A 24289-nucleotide genomic window follows, 5' to 3' on the forward strand; every position below is an offset into this window, starting at 1 on the left:
TTTCTGTCAACTGTCAAAATCGTCAAAGCGAATGATTTTTTAGGACTGTTTTCCTTCAAAGAAAAATATCTCACTTTTTCAAATCTAGGAAACCGTCATTTCCCAGAATGTTGATTCTTTGAGGCCAATTAAAACATGTTCAGCAACATCAGGACACATTCCAGTTCGTTTCAGCTTGCTTCTTTCAACAACTTAATTTTTGCTCGCTCATAGTTCTAAAAGAGTTTGGTTTATTTTCACCTTATCTGGCGTGCGCGCATTCTAGTTTGCTTAATTTTGCCTTCTTCTATCAAACATGTTAGCGAGAAACAGTTTACGTCTACAGTTATAGTGTATAAATATACTTTTTTTTGCCTTGCTGCCTGCGGAGCGGACACAATAAATATTACCTTTTTTTGTCTAACTTTCTTCAAAGAGAAGATACAGATTTGAAAACTTTCGCTTCGCCGCAGCACAAGCACTCACTCACACACTTTGGACGCAACAATAAAAATAACACAACAAAAAATACTACCACGTGTTCAAATATACCCGCATATTCGGCTTATTTTTTTCTTAATCTCTTTCTCTATTTGTCACAATTTTGTTCCTTTTGCTCAATTGTGTCGCTACCTTTTTTTTTCGTTTCGGCTAGGGGTCAAGTTTGTTTGTGTAAAATTAAACAAAAAAATATAGCTAAATCTTCTACGGGGTTCTTCCAAAAACGATTACGCGGACACGAAAAAAAACGAAAACTTTTTCTTTGCTCTAAAATAAACAGTTAAACACAGTTTAGCTCGTTCTACGCGCGCCCCTTTTTTCTACTAGTCTATCCACAATTAATAGCTTACCTTTCCCACTGGGAAAAAGGAGTGTCCTCACCACACGCACGCCCCCTTTAGTTGATGGCCTGCTCTGTCATCTGCAGACACAGAAACTCCAGCCGGCTGTTGATGTCCCCGATGCTGTTGTTGTTGTTGTTGTTGTTCTGACTCTTGCCAGAATCGTCCGATTTTTGCTGCTGCTGCTGCTGGGAGTCCTTGAGGGGAAGCTCCTTTTTGGCCACCGCCCCGCCACCTCCTCCCATCGTGGTCAGGTAGATTGACGGAAGTAGCTGCTGCGATTGTTGCTGCTGCTGACTTTGCAGTTGCTGTAGAAATTGCTGCTGGTGCTGGTGCGCGGAAATGTTGTTCAGCGAGTGCCGATGGTACATAAAGTTGCCGTGGGGAGGAACGTGCGGAGGTTGCTGCTGCTGCTGCTGGGGTGGCACCGGCGGAACTGGCACCTGATGCGGGTGGGGCACTTGAGCGGGATGTCCCCGGTGGTGCTTGGCCGACTCGGAAAGATTCGAGGCAAAGTTCGGATAGGAGGAACTCTTGTTGTAGCTATTGTTGTGGCCGGTTCCGGCGCCGCCGTAATATCCGTGCGGCGGGATGGCCTGCAGGTGCGTGTGCGACGAGGACGAGCCGCCGCCGGATGGGTTCGGTTGGCCGGGTTGTTGCTGCATTGGCGAGGAGAAATACTGCAGCGAGCTTTTGCGATGGGGGGCTGCCTTTTGGAGACCCTCGGACGATCCACCGCACGGTTTGTTGTGTTTGTTCGAGACGGACCACCTGAAAGGATGACACCCATTTTAACGATCGAAATTTGTAATAGTAATTTTAAAAATAAAAAAAAATCAGAAGTTTCAAAAACATTAAAAGATTAAAAAAAATTAGAAAAGTATAAAAATTACGAGCCATGGTTTCAACATTTTAATGAAAAAGGTGTTTTAAAATGTATTATACACCTGTCCAATTCTTTTGCCATCATTAGTTTCCAATATTTCTAAGTAGGGGAACAGCATCTAATTTCAGCGTGCCTCTAATGTTGGCAGGTCAGGACTTTGGCATTCAATTAAAGCTAATTAAAAGCGTTTTCAACTGAAATCGAGTGATAAATAGCTCAATAAGAAGTGAGCAAGTAAGTTTCTATCAAAAGTTTTGCAAAATTAGTTTTTTAAATAGTGAAAATCAGCAAATTGGATGGAGTTAGGAGCGAGTGCTTAACCTGCCAAACATACGATAATTTCCCCTAGTCACGAAAAAAATATTTTTTTGCGAAAAATAAAATTTTTGCGGTGCTGTACATTGGATTTTCATAATAATTCAAAACATTTTTAAACAAGCCCAAACATGCTAAATATGATTATCAATGCAGAAAAATGCATTTTAGTTTGTTTTCAGTTGATTAGACTTCTATTTTCATGGAAATTTTGAAGTTTTTTGGAAAAATATTTTGTTTGCCCCCTGATTTTTCAGACCAATTTTGAAGGGGGCGACATAACAAAATTTAAATATTTTTTTTTCAAAATCACAAAAACATCAAAAATTAAAAAAAAAACATAAAAAATCAAAATCTTAACTTGGAAGGGATTTAAAAAAAAATCGGAAATTTCAAAAAATGATTTAAAAAAAAAAACAAAAAATTGAAAATAATTTCAAGGTCGTGGCCAATGTTTTCCAAAGTTTATGACGCTAAACCTTGAATTCTTCTAAAAGTAAAAATATTTTCAAAATTACAATACTGGAAAATGCATTTGAAATAGTTTTCAGTGAATTGCAAATTGGCGCAAAAATGAAATTTAAAATTAATAAGGCATTTAAAAATTTAGAATTTTTAAATTTCTTGAATTTTTCAAAAATTTATCATATTTTTTATATTTTGTGAATTGTAGATATAAAACTTTTTTAATTAAAATTTTTTATTCTTTTTTGAATTTTAAAATTTTTATTTTTCAAAAGAATTTAAAAAAAAAATTATTAAAGTTTAAGAATCTCAAAAACCGATAAAAATTGTAAGATTTTTAACAATTTTTCAAATGTTTTAAATGAAATTCGTTAAATTTCTGAACTTTTGTTTTTTTTTTGATTATTTGAACTTTTTGAAATTTTGATTTTTTTTATGTTTGAACTACCTGAACATTTTTTTAATAGTCAGTTTAATAAATTTCACTTTTTTGAATCAGTTAAATTCTTTGAAATTTTTAAAATTATTTTGTTTTTTTTTTTATTTCCGGTTTTTGTTTTATTTCAAATAAGGCCGTTACAAATATTTTTCAAAGTTTATGTCACACCCTCCCCCCCCCCCTCCCCCCCTTCAAAATTGGTCTGAAAAATCAGGGGGCAAAAAAAAATATTTTTCCAAAAAACTTCAAAATTTTCATGAAAATAGTTGTCTAATCAACTGAAAACAATCTAAAATGCATTTTTCTGCATTGATAATCATATTTAGCATGTTTGGGCTTGTTTAAAAATGTTTTGAATTTTTATGAAATTCCAATGTACAGCACCGCAAAAAAAAATATTTTTCGCAAAAAATAAAATTTTCGTCAATACTTAGATATTTTGGAAACTAATGATGGCAAAACAACTGGACAGGTGTATAATGCATTTTAAAACACTTTTTTCATTAAAATGTTGAAACTATGGCTCGTAATTTCAATTTTTATACTTTTTTTTATTTTTTTTGCCCTCCCCCCCCTTGCAACGGCCTAAGGAAAACATTTTTTTTTAATTTAAAAATTTTAAAAGTCTAAAATATTTATTTAAGATTAGGGATGAGATAAGACTATTTTTTTCAGAAATTGAATAACAAAGATTTTTAAATTCGGTAATTCGGTAATTTCGGAATACACCCTTCCGGCAGCAGCTGAAGATTCATGCAGTCCCACGTCGCATGTTCGGGTGTAGACCTACGGAAGACCTTGCCGCGAGGATAGGTGAGTAAGACTATACGAGCCACCTACGGCATAATTCCTCGGGCTCCCCAGGTCAACCATAAGCTACCCCAGGTTCTCCGTGCAGGACGCATTGGGGGTAGAAAGCGGATAGAATAAGCAAAAGATCAAAGCAGGCCGCGAGGCATACTTTTAATGTGGTTTGTATCTGCAAAGGAATTTGTATTAACAAAAGGATCAAACATAAAAAGGCGATACTAATTAATACTTCCCTGCGACCTTGGAGGTCTCTCGGTTGGACATATAGCCGTGGACATCAAGCTTGGTAGCAATCCTCGTCAGTCGGTGTGGTATTGATCACAGCTGGTGTTATCCTGCGGCTGCGTAGCAAGTCAGATGCTCGCTCATTCAGTTTGAAACGAAAAGAACAAAAGAGAACACAAGAAAACATTAGATTCTGATAGTGAGTTTCAACTCAGCTGTAAAGTGTAATTTCATATTAAATATAAATATTTATGATAATATTTTCACTTCACGATTATTTATTGACACTTTATTTATTTGATTTCACTATCACTTTCACTATTTCTTCGGGTCGTCTAATTTTCGTCGTGTTCCCGTACTTGGAAATTTCCGCATAACTAATCACTGCTGGTTTGTAGTGTAATGTCGAACATGTTACTAGCTAACACAACCGTGACACAGAAACAGAACTTCACAAGCACGGGAATTTGCACACGACCTCCCAGTGAATTAATACCGAGCTTTACATATTTTCATACTACTATTACCTAAAATGTCCAAAGCAGCTCAGTAAAACTCACTGGGAGCGTTCCACAATTTAGCCCCATCCGGGGGGAGCTTATCCCTTTGTACCCTCGTGTTTGTTTCCTTTGAACAGTAGTCTAGGTAGTCCAACAATGTTCAGCACAAGTTTGAATCGAAAGCAATTGCTTGAACAGCTGAACGGATCAAACTATTGCTTCCCTTGCTGAACTAACTATGCTACTATTACTAAGGAAACAAAAGGATAAAACATCATGATTTGATGTTCTAACAGGTACGTTCAACTAGCCAGCTGCGAGACCCATCAGCCCGGCCGGGAACCAGTCCATATCTGTCGAGTACAGCATACGGTGTGGTTCACAAAATATCAAATACAGCAAACACAACACTAAGGCTATACATATGGACTGGCGGGATGGAAGCACGTGGACACCTCCCCCCAACAAAGATTTTTAAATTTAAATAAAAATACAAATTTTTATTTTTAATATTTTTTTTAGGGAATCACAAGAACATCGAAAAATTTAAAAACATCAAAACTATTTAAAAGACATTATCGCAAACTTTGCACCAAATTCTCCACCCTTGCACACCAAATATTTGCACACTTGAAATCCTACCCCTTATCCCCCCCGCACGCCTATAGTGGTGCGTGTCTCGACTGAGCTTTGTTGCTTTCGACCACTTTAGAACAGTTTCAAACTAGGGTGTGTGTCTTGGATAGTTTTTTTCTGCTGTAGTTTGAGGTGTGCACTTTTGTATAGAGCTTTCCACAAGTTGCACGATTGTCTAAAAATCGCTGCAATCTGCAATAAACAAATTTAAAAACTATTGGCCGGGACCGTGGTGTAGGGGTAAGCGTGGTTGCCTCTCACCCAGTCGGCCTGGGTTTGATCCCAGAAGGTCCCGGTGGCAAATTTTGAGACGAGATTTGTCTGATCACGCCTTCCGTCGGACAGGGAAGTAAATGTTGGCCCCGGTCTAACCTAGAGGTTAGGTCGTTAGCTCAGTCCAGGTGTAGGAGTCGTCTCCCTGGGTCCTGCCTCGGTGGAGTCGCTGGTTGGCAGTTGGACTCACAATCCAAAGGTTGTCAGTTCGAATCCCGGGGTGGATGGAAGCTTAGGTGTAAAAAGAGGTTTGCAATTGCCTCAACAATAAAGCCTTCGGACACCTAGTTTCGAGTAGGAATCTCGTAATCGAGAACGCCAAGGCAATGCTGTAGAGCGAATAATTTGATTTGATTTTTTTTGGCGTGATACGAGGCAATAAAAGACGTCTACATCACGTGGAAGCGCAAATTCGACTAACTGTTTATTTCGCACAAAGGACACAACAAGATGAACCGGCGCATGATACTACATGTCAAACTGTATCACCAGTGCTGCCATCAAAAACATAAAACAAATTTAAAAATATCAAACAAATTTAAAAACATCAAACAAATTTAAAAACATCACAACAAATTTAAAAGCATCAAACAAATTTAAAAACATCAAAAAAAAATTAAAAGCATAAACTTTGACAAATGTTAGCAAATGCTTAATTTTAAAATTAAAAAGAAATTAATATATATTTTCCTAATTTGTCAGAGATATTATTATTTTTGTAATTTGTAAATTGTATGAAATATTTGTAAAATTTAGAAATCACATATTTTTTTTTAAATTATTTTAATTTTTTTTTAATATTAAAATTATTGAAAATTTTATATTCAAAAAATTAAAAATTTTAAGGCTTTCAAAAATTTAGAATTTTTCCATTTTTTTATGATTGACCATAGTTTTTTTTTTATAATTGTGAATTGTAGAAAACTTTTGTAAATTTAGATTTTTTTTTAATTTAAAAGATTGAAATTCTCAAATCAAAACAAACATAAAATGTTTAAAATTGTTATGCTATTAACAGTTAAAATTTTTTAACTTTCTAGATTTTTTAAAAACTAGAAATTTGTTGAATATTTGAACTTTTTTTGATTTTTTTTGATTATTTGAACTTTTGAAATTTTGGAACTTTTGAAATAAATTTTTTTTAAGGCTTTCAAAAATTTTCAATGTTGAATTTTTTAATACTGCGAAATTTAAAGAATTTCTTAATTTTGATTTTTTTTTATATTTGGAGTTTTTGAATTTTTGAAAACAAGCTTCGAACCCATATCGAGATTTTCTCGAACGTCAGCCGTAATTTGTCGATGGTAGATCGAGAAATTACGATCGAATGATTCTTATCTACTTACCGTTGACAAATCTCGATCGAAATATCACGATTGAGTGCATAATACCCAGGATAGACATTTTTTTGTACAACGTTTATAGAGAAACCATTCAACTCACCTCGGTTTTCCCAGGTTCCCGTTCAGCTGCATGCCTCGCTCTCCACCGAGCCCAACGCCACCCATTCCTCCCAATCCGCCACTTCCCCCCAATCCACCGCCCATCCCAGCAATCTTCCCGTAGAGACCTCCGGCCCCTCCTGCGCCTCCCCCACCTCCTTTGGGTCCACCACCGAACTGCATCTTGACCTTGTTGGCTTTGTACTTGTACTCCTTGAGCTGCAGCACGTGCCCGGCGAACGCCTCGTTGTGCATCGCTCGCTCCAGCAGCCACACGTACACGTTCAGAAACTCCTCGTCCTGGGGCGAAACGGCCGACCGAACCAGCAGGATCGAGGCGACTGAAAGGGTTGAAACAGTGTTAGGACTCGCATTTGGTAAAGAGGTATTGAAAAACTCACTCAAATCAAGCAGCTTCAAAAACTGCGTGCCAATGTCCTCTCTCGGGTCGCTGCCAACGGGCTTCATCGGCGTCAGCACGATATTCGTCAGCTCTTCAAACACGGCCCCCAACAACGTCTTGGAACCGACGCTGCCGGCCGCCAGCAACTCCTTTTCGAGTCGCACCATCGTAACGTAGCGCTCGCGTAGCTTCTGAATGCACAGCACCAGCTTGTGGCGGGCGCCCTTGGTCACGCCCAGACTGGCCAGGTACTCCTCAGTCATCTCCATCATCTGCTCATACGTGAGGTTCGAAAACAACCACACGTACTTGTGCAACCGCAGGCTCTTCAACCAGTGCGCGATGCTGGCCATCCCAACGTTCGGCGCCGTCCCATACATCTTCATCATGTGGTGGTGCTGCTTAAAGTCGTCCAGCCGCGTCTCCGACCCGCTCGACGTCAGCGACGACCGCGGACTCTCCATCGTCAGCGAGAAACTCCGCGGTTTGTTCTGCATCAACTGGCTCAGGTTCTCCGCCGACAGGCATTCGTTGTTCTGTTTCTGCTGATGGTGCAGCTCTCCCCCAACCCCGACCAACCCACACCCACTGCCGACACTCGTCGTCAAACTGTTCGACCGCCGCGTCTTCAGCAACCCACTCCCGTCCAACTCCAAGTCCCCAATCGGAGGAACCCTCAGATAATCACTAATGTTCGCATCGAACGAAACACGATTCTTGCCACTTCCCGCCGTCGAGCCGCCGGGGGTCATGGCGGAACCAGCCGCCCCACTGACCCCCGATCCGGCCACAACAGCCGCTGCCGCAGCCGCCCGGGCCAAGTTGTACAACTCTTCCTCATTGTCGTAATCACAATCGTAGTCGAATATCTCCGTTCCGTTCTTGCTGAAGCTCAGATGGTTGTCGTCGCTCGACGAGTCCAGGTCGGTCAGCACCGACGACGAGCCTGCGGTGGTGGCGACGGCGGTGGTGGTGGCAGCACCGACCGCGGAACCGTTTAGGGTCGCGTTGTTGGACACGGCGACCGCCGAGCTGCCGCCGTTTAACGCCTGGGACGATGCCACCGCTTGACTAGACAGCTGCTGTTGCTGGTGGTGATCGCGAGGGTAGTTGAATGTGACCTAAAATTAACGGGATTTGTTAACTGTTTTGCAGTTTATTTCTTAGTAAATTTTTAGTTATGAGTAATTGTGCACATATTTGGATATTTCAATAAAGATTTTGTAAATCTTGTCCATGAATTTTCTATGTCAAAAGAAGCCTTTAAAATAACAGCATTATTTTTATTTCTATAAAAGTCTCCATACAACTTTTGAGTGTCCTCTCGTGGGTATCTCTATATCCATAGGCCGGCAGCGAAATTATGAGAAAGTATATTTTGAAACAGAGTTGAAATATGCTCATACAACTTTTTAAAAAATTTAAAAATATGAAAAAAAATATATAAAAATATAAATTTAAAAACATACAAATTAAAAAAAATCCAAAATCAAAAATACAAAAATTTAAAAATTAAAAGTTAATTAAAAGGGAATTAAAAAAATTTAACATTAAAAATGGTTATATTCCCAAATTTAAAAATTCAAAAACATTAAAATTTGAAAAAAAATTACCAAGAGATAAGCAAAAAAAACTAAGCTAAAAAATTTAGACCTGAAACATTAATAATCCAACAAATTTAAAAATTAAAAATATATAAAAAAAATCTAAGATAAAAAAAATATGGGAATTCTAAATTTGAAAAAATAAAAATTAAAAAAAAAACAAAATTTAAAATTAAGATATTAAAAAATTAAAAGTTTCTGGAATTAAAAAAACTAAACATTAAAAATAGTTGAATTCTCAAATTTTAAAATTCAAAAACAATAAATTAGAAAAAAATGGCCCAAAGTCGATTAGGAGATTAGCAAAAAAAAAACTAAAATAAGAAATTTAGAAATTGAAAAATTTCTAATCTAATCTAATCTAACCCTAGCGCAGCCAGTCTTTCGAGGGCATCCTGGAAAATGCCTTAGGTTGATTAACGCCTAGCATCCTCTTGTCATTATTAACAATTGCAGTGCCCCATTGCATTAAATTGCATTGAAACATCACAAATGTTAAAGCGGCCAGGCCAACTGCGTAAAGTTCACCGCAAAGATGATTCGTTGAATTGAATTGAGTTTGAGCACGAGTGTTCAAACAACAATACATTTCTGAATCTACAGGGGAGGAAGAAACGAAATTTAGAAATTGAAAAATTTAAACGAAAATTTAAATTTGGAAATAATTTTTTTTTATTTAAAAATATAAAAAAAATAAAAATTCAAAATTTGAAATAAATAAATTTAAAAATTTATGGTTAAATTCCAAAATTAAAAAAATTATAAAACATAAGGAAAAATCAGCAAATTCGATGGAGTTAGGTGCTAGTGCTTAACCTGCCATATATACGAGAATTTCCCCTAGTTCGTACTCAATTTTGCTTGCCAAAATGTCACTCCGGATAATTGTTCGACGAAATTTGTTTTTATGTAAAAAATAAATCACTGACCTAATAGAAGACTCCAAAATTATCTAATTTTGTAGCGGCAAAAATTGTAGCACTAAAAAAACTGTCTTTTTTAATTTATTTTTTTTATAAATTTAAGAATTTAAGAATTTAAGAATTTAAGTATTTAAGAATTTAAGAATTTAAGAATTTCAGAATTTAAGAATTTCAGAATTTAAGAATTTAAGAATTTAAGAATTTAAGAATTTAAGAATTTAAGAATTTAAGAATTTAAGAATTTAAGAATTTAAGAATTTAAGAATTTAAGAATTTAAGAATTTAAGAATTTAAGAATTTAAGAATTTAAGAATTTAAGAATTTAAGAATTTAAGAATTTAAGAATTTAAGAATTTAAGAATTTAAGAATTTAAAAATTTAAGAATTTAAGAATTTAAGAATTTAAGAATTTAAGAATTTAAGAATTTAAGAATTTAAGAATTTAGGAATTTAAGAATTTAGGAATTTAAGAATTTAAGAATTTAAGAATTTAAGAATTTAAGAATTTAAGAATTTAAGAATTTAAGAATTTAAGAATTTAAGAATTTAAGAATTTAAGAATTTAAGAATTTAAGAATTTAAGAATTTAAGAATTTAAGAATTTAAGAATTTAAGAATTTAAGAATTTAAGAATTTAAGAATTTAAGAATTTAAGAATTTAAGAATTTAAGAATTTAAGAATTTAAGAATTTAAGAATTTAAGAATTTAAGAATTTAAGAATTTAAGAATTTAAGAATTTAAGAATTTAAGAATTTAAGAATTTAAGAATTTAAGAATTTAAGAATTTAAGAATTTAAGAATTTAAGAATTTAAGAATTTAAGAATTTAAGAATTTAAGAATTTAAGAATTTAAGAATTTAAGAATTTAAGAATTTAAGAATTTAAGAATTTAAGAATTTAAGAATTTAAGAATTTAAGAATTTAAGAATTTAAGAATTTAAGAATTTAAGAATTTAAGAATTTAAGAATTTAAGAATTTAAGAATTTAAGAATTTAAGAATTTAAGAATTTAAGAATTTAAGAATTTAAGAATTTAAGAATTTAAGAATTTAAGAATTTAAGAATTTAAGAATTTAAGAATTTAAGAATTTAAGAATTTAAGAATTTAAGAATTTAAGAATTTAAGAATTTAAGAATTTAAGAATTTAAGAATTTAAGAATTTAAGAATTTAAGAATTTAAGAATTTAAGAATTTAAGAATTTAAGAATTTAAGAATTTAAGAATTTAAGAATTTAAGAATTTAAGAATTTAAGAATTTAAGAATTTAAGAATTTAAGAATTTAAGAATTTAAGAATTTAAGAATTTAAGAATTTAAGAATTTAAGAATTAAAGAATTTAAGAATTTAAGAATTTAAGAATTTAAGAATTTAAGAATTTAAGAATTTAAGAATTTAAGAATTTAAGAATTTAAGAATTTAAGAATTTCAATATCATAATATTGAACTTTTTATTATTTTCAATCTCTTAAATTTGGAAACTTTTAAATCATCATGCTTTTAAAATTATTAAATTTTCAAATTTTGGATTCTTTTTTATTTTAGAATTTTTAAATTTTTCAATTTAGGAATTTCACGAAAAATATGCGCTACGTTTCTCAACTGCGTTCTTTTCAAGGTCCGCACTCAAAATTGCCCGATGCTTTGAATATCAAATTTTGAAAAATAGAAACCATCCATAAAACACATGGACACTTTTTTAAAATCTTTTTCAAAAATTAAAGCGGCCAGGCCTACTGCGCTTCATTAACCGTAGAGACAGATTCTGTGAACGAATAAAATTAAACAGAATCTTTAGGGGATGAAGGATGCGTGGACATACCGTACTGAACGCTTCGAATCAGTTATGATGTGGCACAAAGTATACTAGCGCGACTAACAAAAAGCTAACAAAAAGCTACAAACATCAACCCAACTCACCGGCCCAAACTCCTTCAACGTGACGTTCTCCATGCTGCCACGCACCTTCACGCCCTCCCCACCCACTTCCGCCGTCTGCGTCGACGTGGTCCAATCCAGATTGACCATCATGGTCGTACTGGCCGTGGTACTGCTGCTATTGTTCGCACTGCTGTGACTGCCCCCGCTGCCAGCCGACTTGAGCTGCGAGGCGCCACTGTCCAGGCCGGAGCTGGAACTGGACGTGCTACTTCCGCCTCCCCCTCCGCCACCGCCTCCTCCGGGACCTGCTCCGCCCGATTGGTTCAGGCTCTGCTGCGACTTGGACAGCAGCGACGAGTTGGAAATGCTCAGCAGAGAGGACGACGAGGACGATCCGATCGCAGCCGGTGGAGCAGGTTGTTGCTGCTGCTGCGGATGAAGATGATGCCACGGGGTGGCAGTTGCGGCGAGGAACTGGAGTGACTGTTGGCTGCCAGGTTTGCTGCTTTGTTGGGTGAAGTAGTTGTTGTTGTTGTTGTTGACGGTGGCCAGCTTGGAGTTGCTGCTGTTATTGTTGCTGTTGTTGGCAGTTGCTGCTGCTGCTAGCGACGGAGTGGCCAGCGTTGTCATGTACGAGGAAGCGATGTGCTCCTCCAGGTGGCGCAGCCAGTAGCTGAGAGATCTAAACGAGACGGAAGGGGAGAGAACAAGAAGGTAGGGTCAGTATGAATGTAAAGCTGGGTAATTTGGATCGATCTAAATATTGTGAGTCGAGCAATATGATCTGAAGAAGCAGCGCAAATTAGTGACAGTAGTATTAGGAGGACAAAAACAGTACAGAAAAAAAATTTTGATGTTTCAGTTTGTTAATGTATGATATAAATAGAAAAAAAATATGTAAAAATTTAAAAACTAAAATATGTAATCGATTAAATTAGCCTATATGGAGAGGCGAATTGTTACTCTCCGGGTTTCAATTGAGCGAAAACACTTTGCAAGTGTTAGGTTGGAATTAGTTTAAAATATTTTTAATCCAAAATTTGAATTTCAAACATAACAAATTTTGTGAATTTTTTGATTTTTTTTTTTTTTTTTTTTTTTTGAGAGGGTGATCCAGCCGCACATCGTTGATGTCGAAACCTCTAAACTGGGCCCTCGTCCTGTCACGTCCGTCAGTAGTCTTGTCGTACATTACAACTAGAACCAGATCTGCCAATGAATTAGTACACTTCGACCAAATAAACACTGACGCTGTATGGATCTGACTCTAGAATAAATGCACAGTTGTGTGTTATTCATAAGTCCAAAATGTTCAATTATTCATATAAGTCCAAATATTCATTTGCGGATAACTACCTAACTTGAATTGAATGCAAGATTTAAAGCAACCTATCCGAAAGCTACTCTTATCTCAAATCCCCGACATTTTAATTATTAACAAAAAAAAACGTTTCTTTTAAAACCTGTCTGTTGTGTGTTCTTTAAAAAAAAAACAAAAAAAAAATAACAGTTGATATTTTACAAGTCGTTAATTGAAAAAGAGACGACCATTTGTTCGTCAGAATTCCAGTAGATCCTCGATTCGCAACAATGGTCGATACAATCATAATCCGACAACCGTTAGTTCAACAGATCAACGAATTTAGTCCGATATCATTTCACTATTGATTGATCGAGACTCTATGGAAATTTTGACAAATCAGAATGGTTTTTATGCTACTTGAATGAAAATCACCGATTCTGATAGAATTACTAAATTCACTGTTACTAATTTTGTCCCTAAATAACTAAAGGCAAAGTATAAAAAGTTGATATTTATAGTTAAAATCCTAAATTCTACAAACACTATTTTTTTAAACCCGCATCCTAACCTGACACCCACATTAAGATAGGGAAAAAACACATATGTAGCGGTTCATTGTACAAATGTGATATTTCCACTATCAGAGAACCTCCTTGTCTCGATGACAGCTTACCGGCCATCGATTAAGCCCTGAGACTACGCCAAAGTGGGTTCTCGCAGCATGAAGTGGTGTCCATGTGTAAAAATGGAAGCTTCAGCAATATACTGAACACTTCGATTTTAATTCCACATCGAATCAAATCATACTCTTTGCCAAACAAGCATCAAACCTATGACACTCATTATGACAAAGCCCAGGGTTTGTGAATTTTTTGATTATAATAAAAATAATTATAAACAACAGTTTTACACAAAAAAAATTATGCTAAAATACTCGTTTTTCAATAAATAAATATAGTTTTAAGTGATTCCAACCTGAACCTTAGAATGGTCTTGTTTCTCGATTGGAATCCTATTTTGACAGCTCAATTGGAACCCAATCAAAATCAGTAATTCGCGCTGTCATCATCCGACAAAACTCGGACTTATATTTTTTGCAACAGGTTGCAAAATGTTTTTTTTACAATTCGACTGTGAAACTGTCAACTTTTCCTGTCCTTCTGGAGAAACGAAACGGCCTACTTTTCCCTACCATAAATAACAGAATGAAAAATTAATATCTTTCAATAACAGTGCTGAAAGTTCTACTGTACAGCACTGAAATGGGTGCTTAAAAGTTGAACTTTTCAACTCTAGTATCGAAAAGTAACATTTTTCAATATTTTTTTTGTTTTGAACGATGAATTTACTAAACACATGAATGTTTGACATAAAATTCCATTAAAGAAGCGTTTTTCGGAATTGCAAAAAATGTTGTAAGCAACTTGTTGCAAAACTTGATTTTTTCAGCACTCGTCGTATTCATGTACAACTCGTGCTGAAAAAATCTTCTTTTTGCAACTTGCATTAGCATTAGCATTGGTGTCTACCCGTAGTTGCTACTCTGTTATTGACCAGAACCTTCAAGAATTGCTCCATGGACCACAGATGAAGAGTAGGAACCAATCATCACCACTTCGCAACTTTCAAATGTCCCTATCATGCTAGCCAATCACAGCGCCGGCCACGACCAGTGGTAAGACACGGGGGAAGTGGATGGGAATTTTAGTCCGATACCTACTTGAGTGATGAAGACCGCTAAATCGGCTGCGTCTTCGACAAAGTATCACGTGAGGTTTGAGGGTGTTAGTAAGATGGGTGTGAAGCCAGGATTCACCGTGGTAAGTGATGCGGCCGGTCAAATCTATTTATAGTCCTTAATTCTTCGTATGTTCTTAGATGAAAGCTTTCCAATTCGGTTCACCAAGCTTTTGTGGTGAATTCAGGTCGTGTTGAAAGTTCAATATTCGCCTAAAGAGTATGCAACCAGTTCTTGAATTCAACTTTGCATTCAATATTGTACATTGTCCAGTTCTTGGGTTCACGAATTTCAATCATGTTTCTTGGATTCTTATAGCATTCTTAATTCTACTAGTCAACTAACCCTCGATGGTCTGGTGGTTAGCATTTTTGTCTGCTGACCCAAAGGAAGGGGGATCGAACCCCGCCGCGAGCTAATGAATTTTTCGTTCATATTCAAGTGTTCAGAATTCCTTCCTTCCATAATTTCTCGATAGGAGCCGATGGGAATCGAACCCAGAACCTTCCGCTTACAAAGCGAACAGCGTAACCATTCAGCCACGCCTACCCCTAAAATCTTCTTTTTGCAAATTGTTGCATAAACCACTATTTTTTTACAGCACGAGCCGACGACGAGTAAGTATTTTCAAAACGGAAATGCATAAAAAGTTATTTTACTAAATTTCTTTGCGAAATTTCTTTTACTGAAATTTTACTGTCATTCTCAAATGACAAAAATAACAGAACTGAAAAGGAATTTTCAGCATCCATTTAGGTGCTGAAAAGTTTAACTTTATAACACTAGCATCAAAAAGTAACAGTTATCAAAATTAGAAAATAAAAAAAAATAATTTCAGAGATTCAAAAATTTAAAAAAACCTTTAATATTCAAAATTTCGATTTAAAAAATTTAACTTTTAAACGTCAAACATTTCAATATTAGGAAAATTTTAATTTAAAAAATCTAAAAATTCTAAAGCCTAGAAAAAATATAGTAATGAAATTTCCCATTTTTACAGGACCCTTTCAATTGTAACTCTAGAAGTATTCAAAATCTTAGAAATTCAAAAACTATAAAATATAAATAGCAGCAATTCTATAATACTAAGATTCATAAATTTCAAAATTTTAAGAATTTTAAGATTTATAGATTTTGAAAATTATAATTGCAATTATTCAAAAAATAATAATTAAAGAATAGATCAAAAAATTAAAAATCTAAAATTTAAAAAAAAAAATGGTGCATTTAAACTTTGTAAATTTTTAATATTAAAAAAACACCTTATGACAATTGAAAACAAAATAGAAATTTGAAAAGTCTTTAAAAAAAATTAAATTATAAAATTTTCAAATGCAACAATTCTAATACTAAAAAAAAAAATTCAAAAAAAATCAGGTCTTTTACTAAAATAAACAAAATCTGAGAAATTTAAAACATATAAATATTTTAAAATTAAAGTACCTATCCAGATATTTTTTTTTTGTTTTTTGAAAGGTCCTATAAACAAGATTTTCAATATTTGCTTTTTGGGTGTTTTTAGAACTGCCTTGAGTCAGGAGTATTCAAAAACTCAAAAAAGCTAAACAAAAATGTGTTTAGGACCTTTAAAAAAAAACTCCAGATATAACCAAAAAAATAAATGAAAATTTGTGAAGATAAAATTAAAAAAAATCAAAGGTTCTCATATGCTTCAAAATTATAATGTTTAAAGATTTAATAATTTTAAAATTGGAAAATAAAACAAACAAATTTTCAATAGTCTACAGAATTAGCAAAACCAAAAATATTAAACAAATAAAAAATTTATTTAATTCAGACACGTTGAAAATCCGAAGAAATTTTTAAAATTGTTTTAAATTAATGACAGTAAAAAAATAAGTTAAAAATTAAAAGAGATTACACATATTTTTTCAAATTATTGTATGTTTAAAAAAAAATATGTTTTGGAGTTTTAAAATTAAAACTACAAAACTTCGAAAAAAAAATCAAATAATTTTCAGTAGAAAAATCTTGAAATTTAAGCCTGTTTAAAATTTTTGAATTTTCAAGTCTTCGAACTTTATAATTTGTGAATCATTTTTTTTTTAAATTAATATTTTATACATTTATAATACATTTCCCATACGATTTTGAATGGAGAAGTTCACTTTTTTCGTGAAAGAACTCAAAAAACCTAAAAAAAAAAATTATCCGGATTTGGAAATCGATATAAGACTTCCAACAAGACTTCAAAAAATATTTGCAACGGCCTAATAAGGATTATTTGTTTTCGAAAAATCTAATAATTTCAGTAGAAAAATCTTTAAATTTAAGCCTGTTTTAAATTTTTGAATCTTTCCTTAGAAAGAACAGAGTTTTTTTTTTTAATTTTTCTATCTTCTGTTAAATCCTTAGTTAAAAGCAATTAAAGTTTCCAAATGAAATATTAAACAACTCACAGCTGTAAGGAACCCCAAAACTCTGTTATGTACTTAAATGAACAAATTGTATCATGATTATTCACTAATAAAACCTGAATTGAATTGAATTGAATTAAATTTTTGAATTTTCAAGTCTTCGAACTTTATAATTTTTGGATGATTTTTTTAATGTTAATATTTTATACATTAATAATACATTTAACATACTATTTTCAATGGGGAAGTTCACTTTATTCGTGAAAAAGAATTATAAATAAAGATGATAAATTGCTAAGTAGGGAGAATAAGCGACATAGGTATGTGGCAAATTACGAAGAGACTGAAATGATTATGCGTAGGAACACATAGAAAATCCACTAATGATTTCCCTGTATTTTTTATTAGCCCAATTATCGAACAAGTACTGTACAGTTAGCAACAAATGACATGAGATGAGGTGTTATACTTTTCCAGATGAGCACAAATGAACGAACAAGCAAAATCCACCAAAAACAGAACACAAGACAACAACCAACGACACAGAAAAACGAAAATGAAAAGCACCGCGAACACACAAAAGAAGCCAGCCACACCGTCACACCCGTGCTACGGCGGCTTTACCTTCGATCGTCATTGTTGACCGCCGGGTGGATCAGCAGGTAGGACAGGATGTGCTGCACCAGCTCCGTCGGCACGGCCCGCTGGCAGGCGTCCTCGACGGCGGCCGGAATCAGCGACATGTACACCGACTTGACGTCGTCGTTGCCGGGCTTGAGGAGGGGCAGATAGACCAGCATGTCGTTCAGGATGTCCTTCTTGGACTCCTGGTGACCAGGCGCCACTGTGGCTGATTCCGCGGCACTTTTGTTGTCTACGCCACCGGCGGTGCATTTGGCGGCGGGGTCTGACGCGGTGGACGAGGTCGACGAGGAGGACGTCGTGGAGGAAGCGGACGAACCGCCCGACAGGTCGAACGTGCTGCTGCTCTTTTTTTCCTTGGAACTCTCCTGGAATCCCGAGTCGGAGCAGCTGGTCAAGCCGTTGGTCGCGGGAACGTCCCCGCTCGTCTGGTACCGCTGAACGAGCTGGTTCAGAAAGTTGGCGTTGTTGGCGTGTGACTCGAGCAGCTGCAGCTTGCTCTGGGTGCTGTAGTTCTGGGCCAGGTTGTAGTCGATCGACAGCTGCAGGAACTTGAGGTTGGCGAAGGGGACGCGCTTGAGCAGGGCGTACAGCACCACCGTCCGCTCGCAGTCGTTCCACTGCTCGAAAAAGGACGTCACCGTGCTGACCTGCTCGCAAAACAGCAGCGGATTTCCACCGGGGAATTTCATCGTGGAGGTGAGAGTTTTGAGTTTAGTTTGCGTTTCTTTCTTTAGGATTGCTGCTGCTGGCGGCGGCGGCGTCGTCGTCGTCGTTTTTTGCTGTTTGTCAAGTTTTTTAAGGTCAAGTCACTGTTTTACTCTCTTTCCGTTTCGTGTTGTTCCTGCGCGAGTTATTCTAGGGATATCGATTCGAAACTCCAAAGTTGCATCATTTGTTGGTTGGTTGGTTCGTCAAGTTGTTGTTGTTGTTGATTTGGGAGGTTGTTTTTGACTATTTGTTGTTGTTGTTGTGGTAGTTTTGCCAGCCAGCTGCAAAGAAAGTATCAAAAATGAGAGAGGGAGAAGAAAAAAAGTGAGAATTTTTCTAGCAAAGGAAGGAAACTTGAACGTCGATGTTTAAAATACTAGACTTCTTCCAAATATAAACAGAGTGGTCGATGTTTTTTTTTTGTCTGCTTTTTCGAACGGTATCACGTCAATCCCACCTCTCTCTCAACCCCAACCAGCGAGCCGGCGTCGGTCTCTAATTTATGTATCGCACGCACGAGTGTGCCAAAACAGGGTGGCTACTCGAGAGATGTTATCTGGTATAAAAAAGCACTATATTCTTAGAGCTTCAACCTATTTTTTTTTTTGTTTTTTTTTTATCCAGAAGTATGTCATGACAGTGTTGCCAAATTGTCAAACTTCAACGAAATGGTCAAAAATACTAATTCAACGATTGCAAAATAATGTTCGTGAAACTACTTACTTTTCCGGTCATTCTCGAGCGACGGAATGGCATTTTTTCGCTACCAAAAATAACAGAATGAAAAATTGATACCTTTCAATATCAGTGCTGAAAAGTTGAACTTTTCAGCTCCAGTATCAAAAAGTAAAATTTTTCATTTTTTTTTTGTTTTGAACGGAGAATTTTGTTAAGACATAGATGTTGGACATAAAAAAAAGCGTTTTTCGGAATTGCTTAAAATGTTGTAAGCAACTCGTTGCAAAACTTGATTTTTTCAGCACTCGTCGTATTACGTATACGTATTGCGCCGTACGACTCGTGCTGAAAAAAACTTTTGCTTGTTGTATAAACTACTATTTTTTCTTTTCAATTAGCGTAACATTTTTGATTAGGTGGGGCAAGTGTAACAAGCTTAGGAAAAATCTGTCGTATGTTTTGATAATTATCATACTCCCGGTCTTGACTAAGACTTTGATAGAACAAGTTTCTAAAAAAAATCCACCATAATAAAATGATTTTAAAATTATTCAGTAGATTGTGACCGGCACGCACGCCTTGCATGATTATTCGTGGTTCGCGCGTCCTTTTTTTTTTGGAGTAATTGGTGTTTTTTTTTGTACTTTAATTAAGATTACATTGATTGTTTTGTGAGCCCTTCCTATATCATCGTTGCTCGGAAGGCTCGCCAACGGGTCTATTACGAAAGTCCTCCCTATAGCATCGTAGCTCGAGAGGAATCGAAAACCAATAACATATCTGGCTCACAATTTTCATTCTTCCCGTGTTCAGGAGGTCATTTTGAGCAACTTTTGTTCTACGAAAAACTTTACTTCTCTTGTTTTATATTTTTCTTGTTTTATTTTCAGCAATTTTTCTTGTTTAGTTTATGTTTGTTTTTGGTAGTATTTGGCCTATTCTACAAACTCCTACAATTACATTTTGCCTTTCTAATTTTTTCATACTTTTTAAAAAATTTGCCTTTTTTTTATATATTTTGTGCTCTAGAATGGCACCATTATCATTTCAATTTAAAAAAAAAAAAATGCGCAGGGGCATAGTCTGGGACGCTACAAAAATTACTGCATATTTCATTTTACTTAAAATATAGGAAATTTTAGTAATAAGCACAGCCAAAGTTGACCCCTAGAAAAATTACATTTTTTAAAACATTGGCCAAGTCACATAAAACAAGTAAAACATCCAACTCTAAATTAAAAATAGGATAAGTCTACGATCGATTTTTTTAGACCCAAATCAACATCGAAAAACTTAAAAAAGGAAACAACTTACACGAAATTGGAAAAAGTTGCCCCAATCCCTCTTCAATTTGTGTGAAACTTTGTCCTAAGGAGTAATTTTTGTCCCTGATTACAAAACCAAGCTTATTTTTTCGATACGGTGGGGCGGTACGACCCCTTTAGTTTTCAACATTCGAAAAAATACGTGCTTTTCAATTATTTGCAGCCTGAAATGGTAATTGTTTGAAAATTTGGTGTCAAAAGGGCCCGATTTGATGGCGATCTCAAAAGTATTTTACACCGAAAAAAATACCAAAATAGTTTCAAAAATTATGCCATTTTTCGTTACACAACTGTCATTTTATGGAAATTTAATGTACTTTTCGCATCTGCATTAACCCAGAATTTCGTGTTTTTTGCAACTTTACGGGGTTATTTTTTCGAGTGTAACAATGTTCTACAAAGTTGTTCATCATGAGTTATCGCGATTTTACGAAAAAAAATGTTTTGAAAAAGTTGGTGCCGTTCAAGGTCACCCGCTACAGATACGAACGATAAAACAAACAAAAAAGTTACTTTTTCAAAAACTTTTTTTCGTAAAATAGCGATAAATCATGATGGTTACAAGCACGAACCTCTTATGTTTATACATTAATATTTTTGTAGAATTGGAAACAATTTTTTTATTTTTCTTTTGTTGATGACATTTTTTTTATTTTCGGAATTCTGTGTACGCCATCAAATCGAGCGTCCAATTTTACATATTTTAGGGGAAAGTGGGACAAGTGTAACAAGCTAAGGAAATACTCGTTATAACCTATTAAAAACGTTAAAAAATCTGTCGATTTTTTTTATAACCATCTTATTCCAGGTCTTGACTAAGACTTTGATAGAACAAGTTTTGAAAAAATCCTGTTTTTTTAATGTAAAAAAATGATTTCAAAATGATTGATTTTTCGTAAGTTCTACTCAACTAGTGGGGTAAGACGACAACCCGTTGGGACAAGACGAACAATGCATGAAACAACATGTTAATTTGCTAACAATTGAACTGTTATCACTTAGATACATCAGATTAGAATGTGTTTGAAACGTTTCTTTCATTTTAGATTAAATTATAATTTTTTACTAAAAATTTGATCGTTTTTTCGAAAAAAAATAATTACTAGTAAATTTTCATAATATCACTATATTTTGTATGGACAATTTTTTTTACAATTGTTTATCAGTTTTTAAGTAATTTTATGTATTTATTTGCCAATAAAATTTGTTGTTACAGCAATTCGTATTTTTTCCATACTAAAAATCCATATGGTACACTTGCCCCGCCTGAACAAGATTTTTTAAAAGCTCTCAACAAAAATAACCAAAAGTTAAATCATACTTTATAATAGATTCAAGTCAATGGAAGGGACACTACTGATCTAGGAAAAAAGCATTTTGATAAAATGAGCCTTAAAACGAACCCTAAGCCTTATTTTTTATGTTCCAAACATTATAAGAAAACAAAGTTTATGAAAAAAAAAACTTCATTAAATCTTATGCCCCGTGGCGTTTACGTCGTTTTGGCGGTTATGTGGTAGTAGAATCGCCTAATTGCATTGCTAGCAATAGTTCTTCATACTGGAAATAATCAAAATTGCAAAAATTACGGCCGTACGAGCGATTGTTCCTCTTGCCCCATATGGTCGTCTTGTCCCACCTTCCCCTACATAAGTATATAAACCTGACATTTTAAAATGAACATTTTTGTTCTAAATAATGAAATAACGCTTCTGGTGTTAGTGAAAAACACGTTTTTTTTCGAATGTTCAAAAAATGGAAGGGATCCTGATCAGGGACATAAATGACCAATTAGAACAAAGTTTCACGCAAATCAGGTATATCAGGTAGTGACAATCATTTTGCGACAAATCTCGCCCAAACTTTTTCGCCACATTCTCCGCCCCAAACAGGCCCCCCTCCCCCCACCGCTGTTGTACGACAGTCAATACCGTTTCATTCATTTCGCGTTTTAAATTCTTTTCTTTTCGCTACATGTGTCGAATCTTGCGAACGCCGCCAACAACAACAACAAAAAACCAGCGACTTAGACGATGCGAATATCTATCTAGCCATTGATTACACAACGCGCGGCCACAAGATTTGTGTATCGTTAGCACAATTCGAACTCTGCCGCATACAAACACACACGCACAGTTTTGCACAGTCCCAGAGCACAGTCTGGCAACTTTTCATGTTTATTTTACCACTTTTTGTCTGGTTTAAGCAGAGAGGTAAGATATTGCGGTTTTGCTGATTGTTTGATTGAGCTTTTATTAATTGAAGTTATTTGAAGAATTTCGATCCTTTTCATCGACTAAATCTGTTTCCAACAATGGTGGCATACTAAAATATTAAACACCTTCGATTCGACCTAATTTTCCATCCCACTTTCATTCCAGCTCCTGAAAACAGACAATAAAGTCCTTTTTTTTGGGTTTTTGTTTTTCATCGACCTGCTTTTTTTCCGGCCGTCGTCGCCGTCGAATTAGTGCAGCAGTGTGCTGCCGTTCTACGCATAAATGTCCCATGTAATTTTTGGTCGATTATGACTTTTTGTCATTTTTAAGTTTATTTTTACGTATTCTTTTAGAAAAACACATAAAATCTAGTACTTTGTTCGGAAACTCATCGAAAACAACACCGAGTCGGTTTGTCCCATCGTTGGACTTCTACGCATAATAGTCTCACCAAGTATTTTCTTCCACGAAATTATCAGTTTCACGAATTGTTGTGGCTTGTTTACCTATTGTATAGCAAGAGGATTACAATAAAGAGTGATAAACTCAGGGTTGTTACGGAAAAGTCGAAAAAAATCCGCGCCGACCGAAACCTCAATCCGCGCGAAATCCGCGCCATATAAAAAAAAATCGCGACCAACATTCAAGAAATGTTATTTCCAAAGAAAAAAACTAATACAGAAAGTATTTGATAAAAAAATTAAACTCGTTTTATGTTTGAAGGAATGAAAGCAAAAAATCCTTTTAAAAAATACCTCAAGAGACGTCAAGAAAAGTGTCACAAAAAAAATCTTTTTGCAAATCAGAGGGACACTACAATAATTTTGACCAATATAAACAAAATAGAAAATTATAAACCAATATAAACAAAATTTAAAAATCTAATAAATGAAATTTAACTTCAAAAATATAAGCTCAAAAAAAACAAAATCTAAAATTTTAATATGATTAAATTTTAGATTTCGAAATTCTAAAAATTCAAAATCTATGAATTTTAATACAGATTGTATTCCAAATTCCTCACTAAAATTTCATTCCGAAACAAATTGCATTTAAAATATTTGAAATATTTTCTTCTGAAAATTTAAGAATTCAAGGATTTAAGAATTTAAGAATTTAAGAATTTAAGAATTTAAGAATTTAGGAATTTAAGAATCTAAGAATTTAAATTTTATTTGAGATTTCCGTTTTTTGTTTGCAAAATTGTTTTAAATTTAATATTTTTTAGTTTTTTTTTAATTTTTTTTATTTTGATTTTTTTAATTTTGAGTTTTTCTTTAAATTTAGAATTTTCGATTTTTTAGTTTTTGAAGTTTTGAATTTTAGATTTTTAAAATTCTGAATTTAGAAATTTCGGATTTTTTAAATTACGATTTTAGAAATTCGAAAGTTTGTTATCTGAATTTAAAAAAATGATTAAGAAACTATTAAAATATAAAAAAAAGTTTCGAATTTTTGAAATTTGAATTTTGAATGATGGAGCATTAATTTTTGAATGTCCTGATCTTTTTATTTTTCGCCAAGCAGGTTTAAATTTAGAAAAATATTTCTAAATAAGGTTAAAAAAACATTACTCAAAACTCAAAAGAAATTACATGTTCAGAGCCGGATATATTAAGAAATGAGTTAAGTGTAGTAATAATTTTATTTAAGAAATTCTCAACCATACATTT

General features: G+C 34.4%; 1 protein-coding gene across 2 annotated transcripts in view; it reads right to left on the reverse strand.

Annotated features, from left to right (window-relative positions):
- Positions 1–210: 210 nt before the first annotated feature.
- The window catches only part of LOC120427730 (protein Smaug), a 76904-nt gene continuing 52825 nt past the window's right edge, over positions 211–24289 (reverse strand). For both annotated transcript variants that reach the window (XM_052710302.1, XM_039592633.2), the window contains exons 2-6: positions 17666–18675; positions 11662–12304; positions 7214–8336; positions 6814–7153; positions 211–1592 (exon numbers count right to left, since the gene is read on the reverse strand). In XM_052710302.1, the coding sequence (XP_052566262.1) occupies positions 878–1592; positions 6814–7153; positions 7214–8336; positions 11662–12304; positions 17666–18375 (3531 nt within the window). In that variant the 5' untranslated portion in view covers positions 18376–18675 and the 3' untranslated portion in view covers positions 211–877. The remainder of the gene's footprint in view (positions 1593–6813; positions 7154–7213; positions 8337–11661; positions 12305–17665; positions 18676–24289) is intronic.

Source organism: Culex pipiens, chromosome 3, assembly GCF_016801865.2.
Source record: "Culex pipiens pallens isolate TS chromosome 3, TS_CPP_V2, whole genome shotgun sequence".
In the NCBI taxonomy this organism is placed as follows: domain Eukaryota; kingdom Metazoa; phylum Arthropoda; class Insecta; order Diptera; family Culicidae; genus Culex; species Culex pipiens.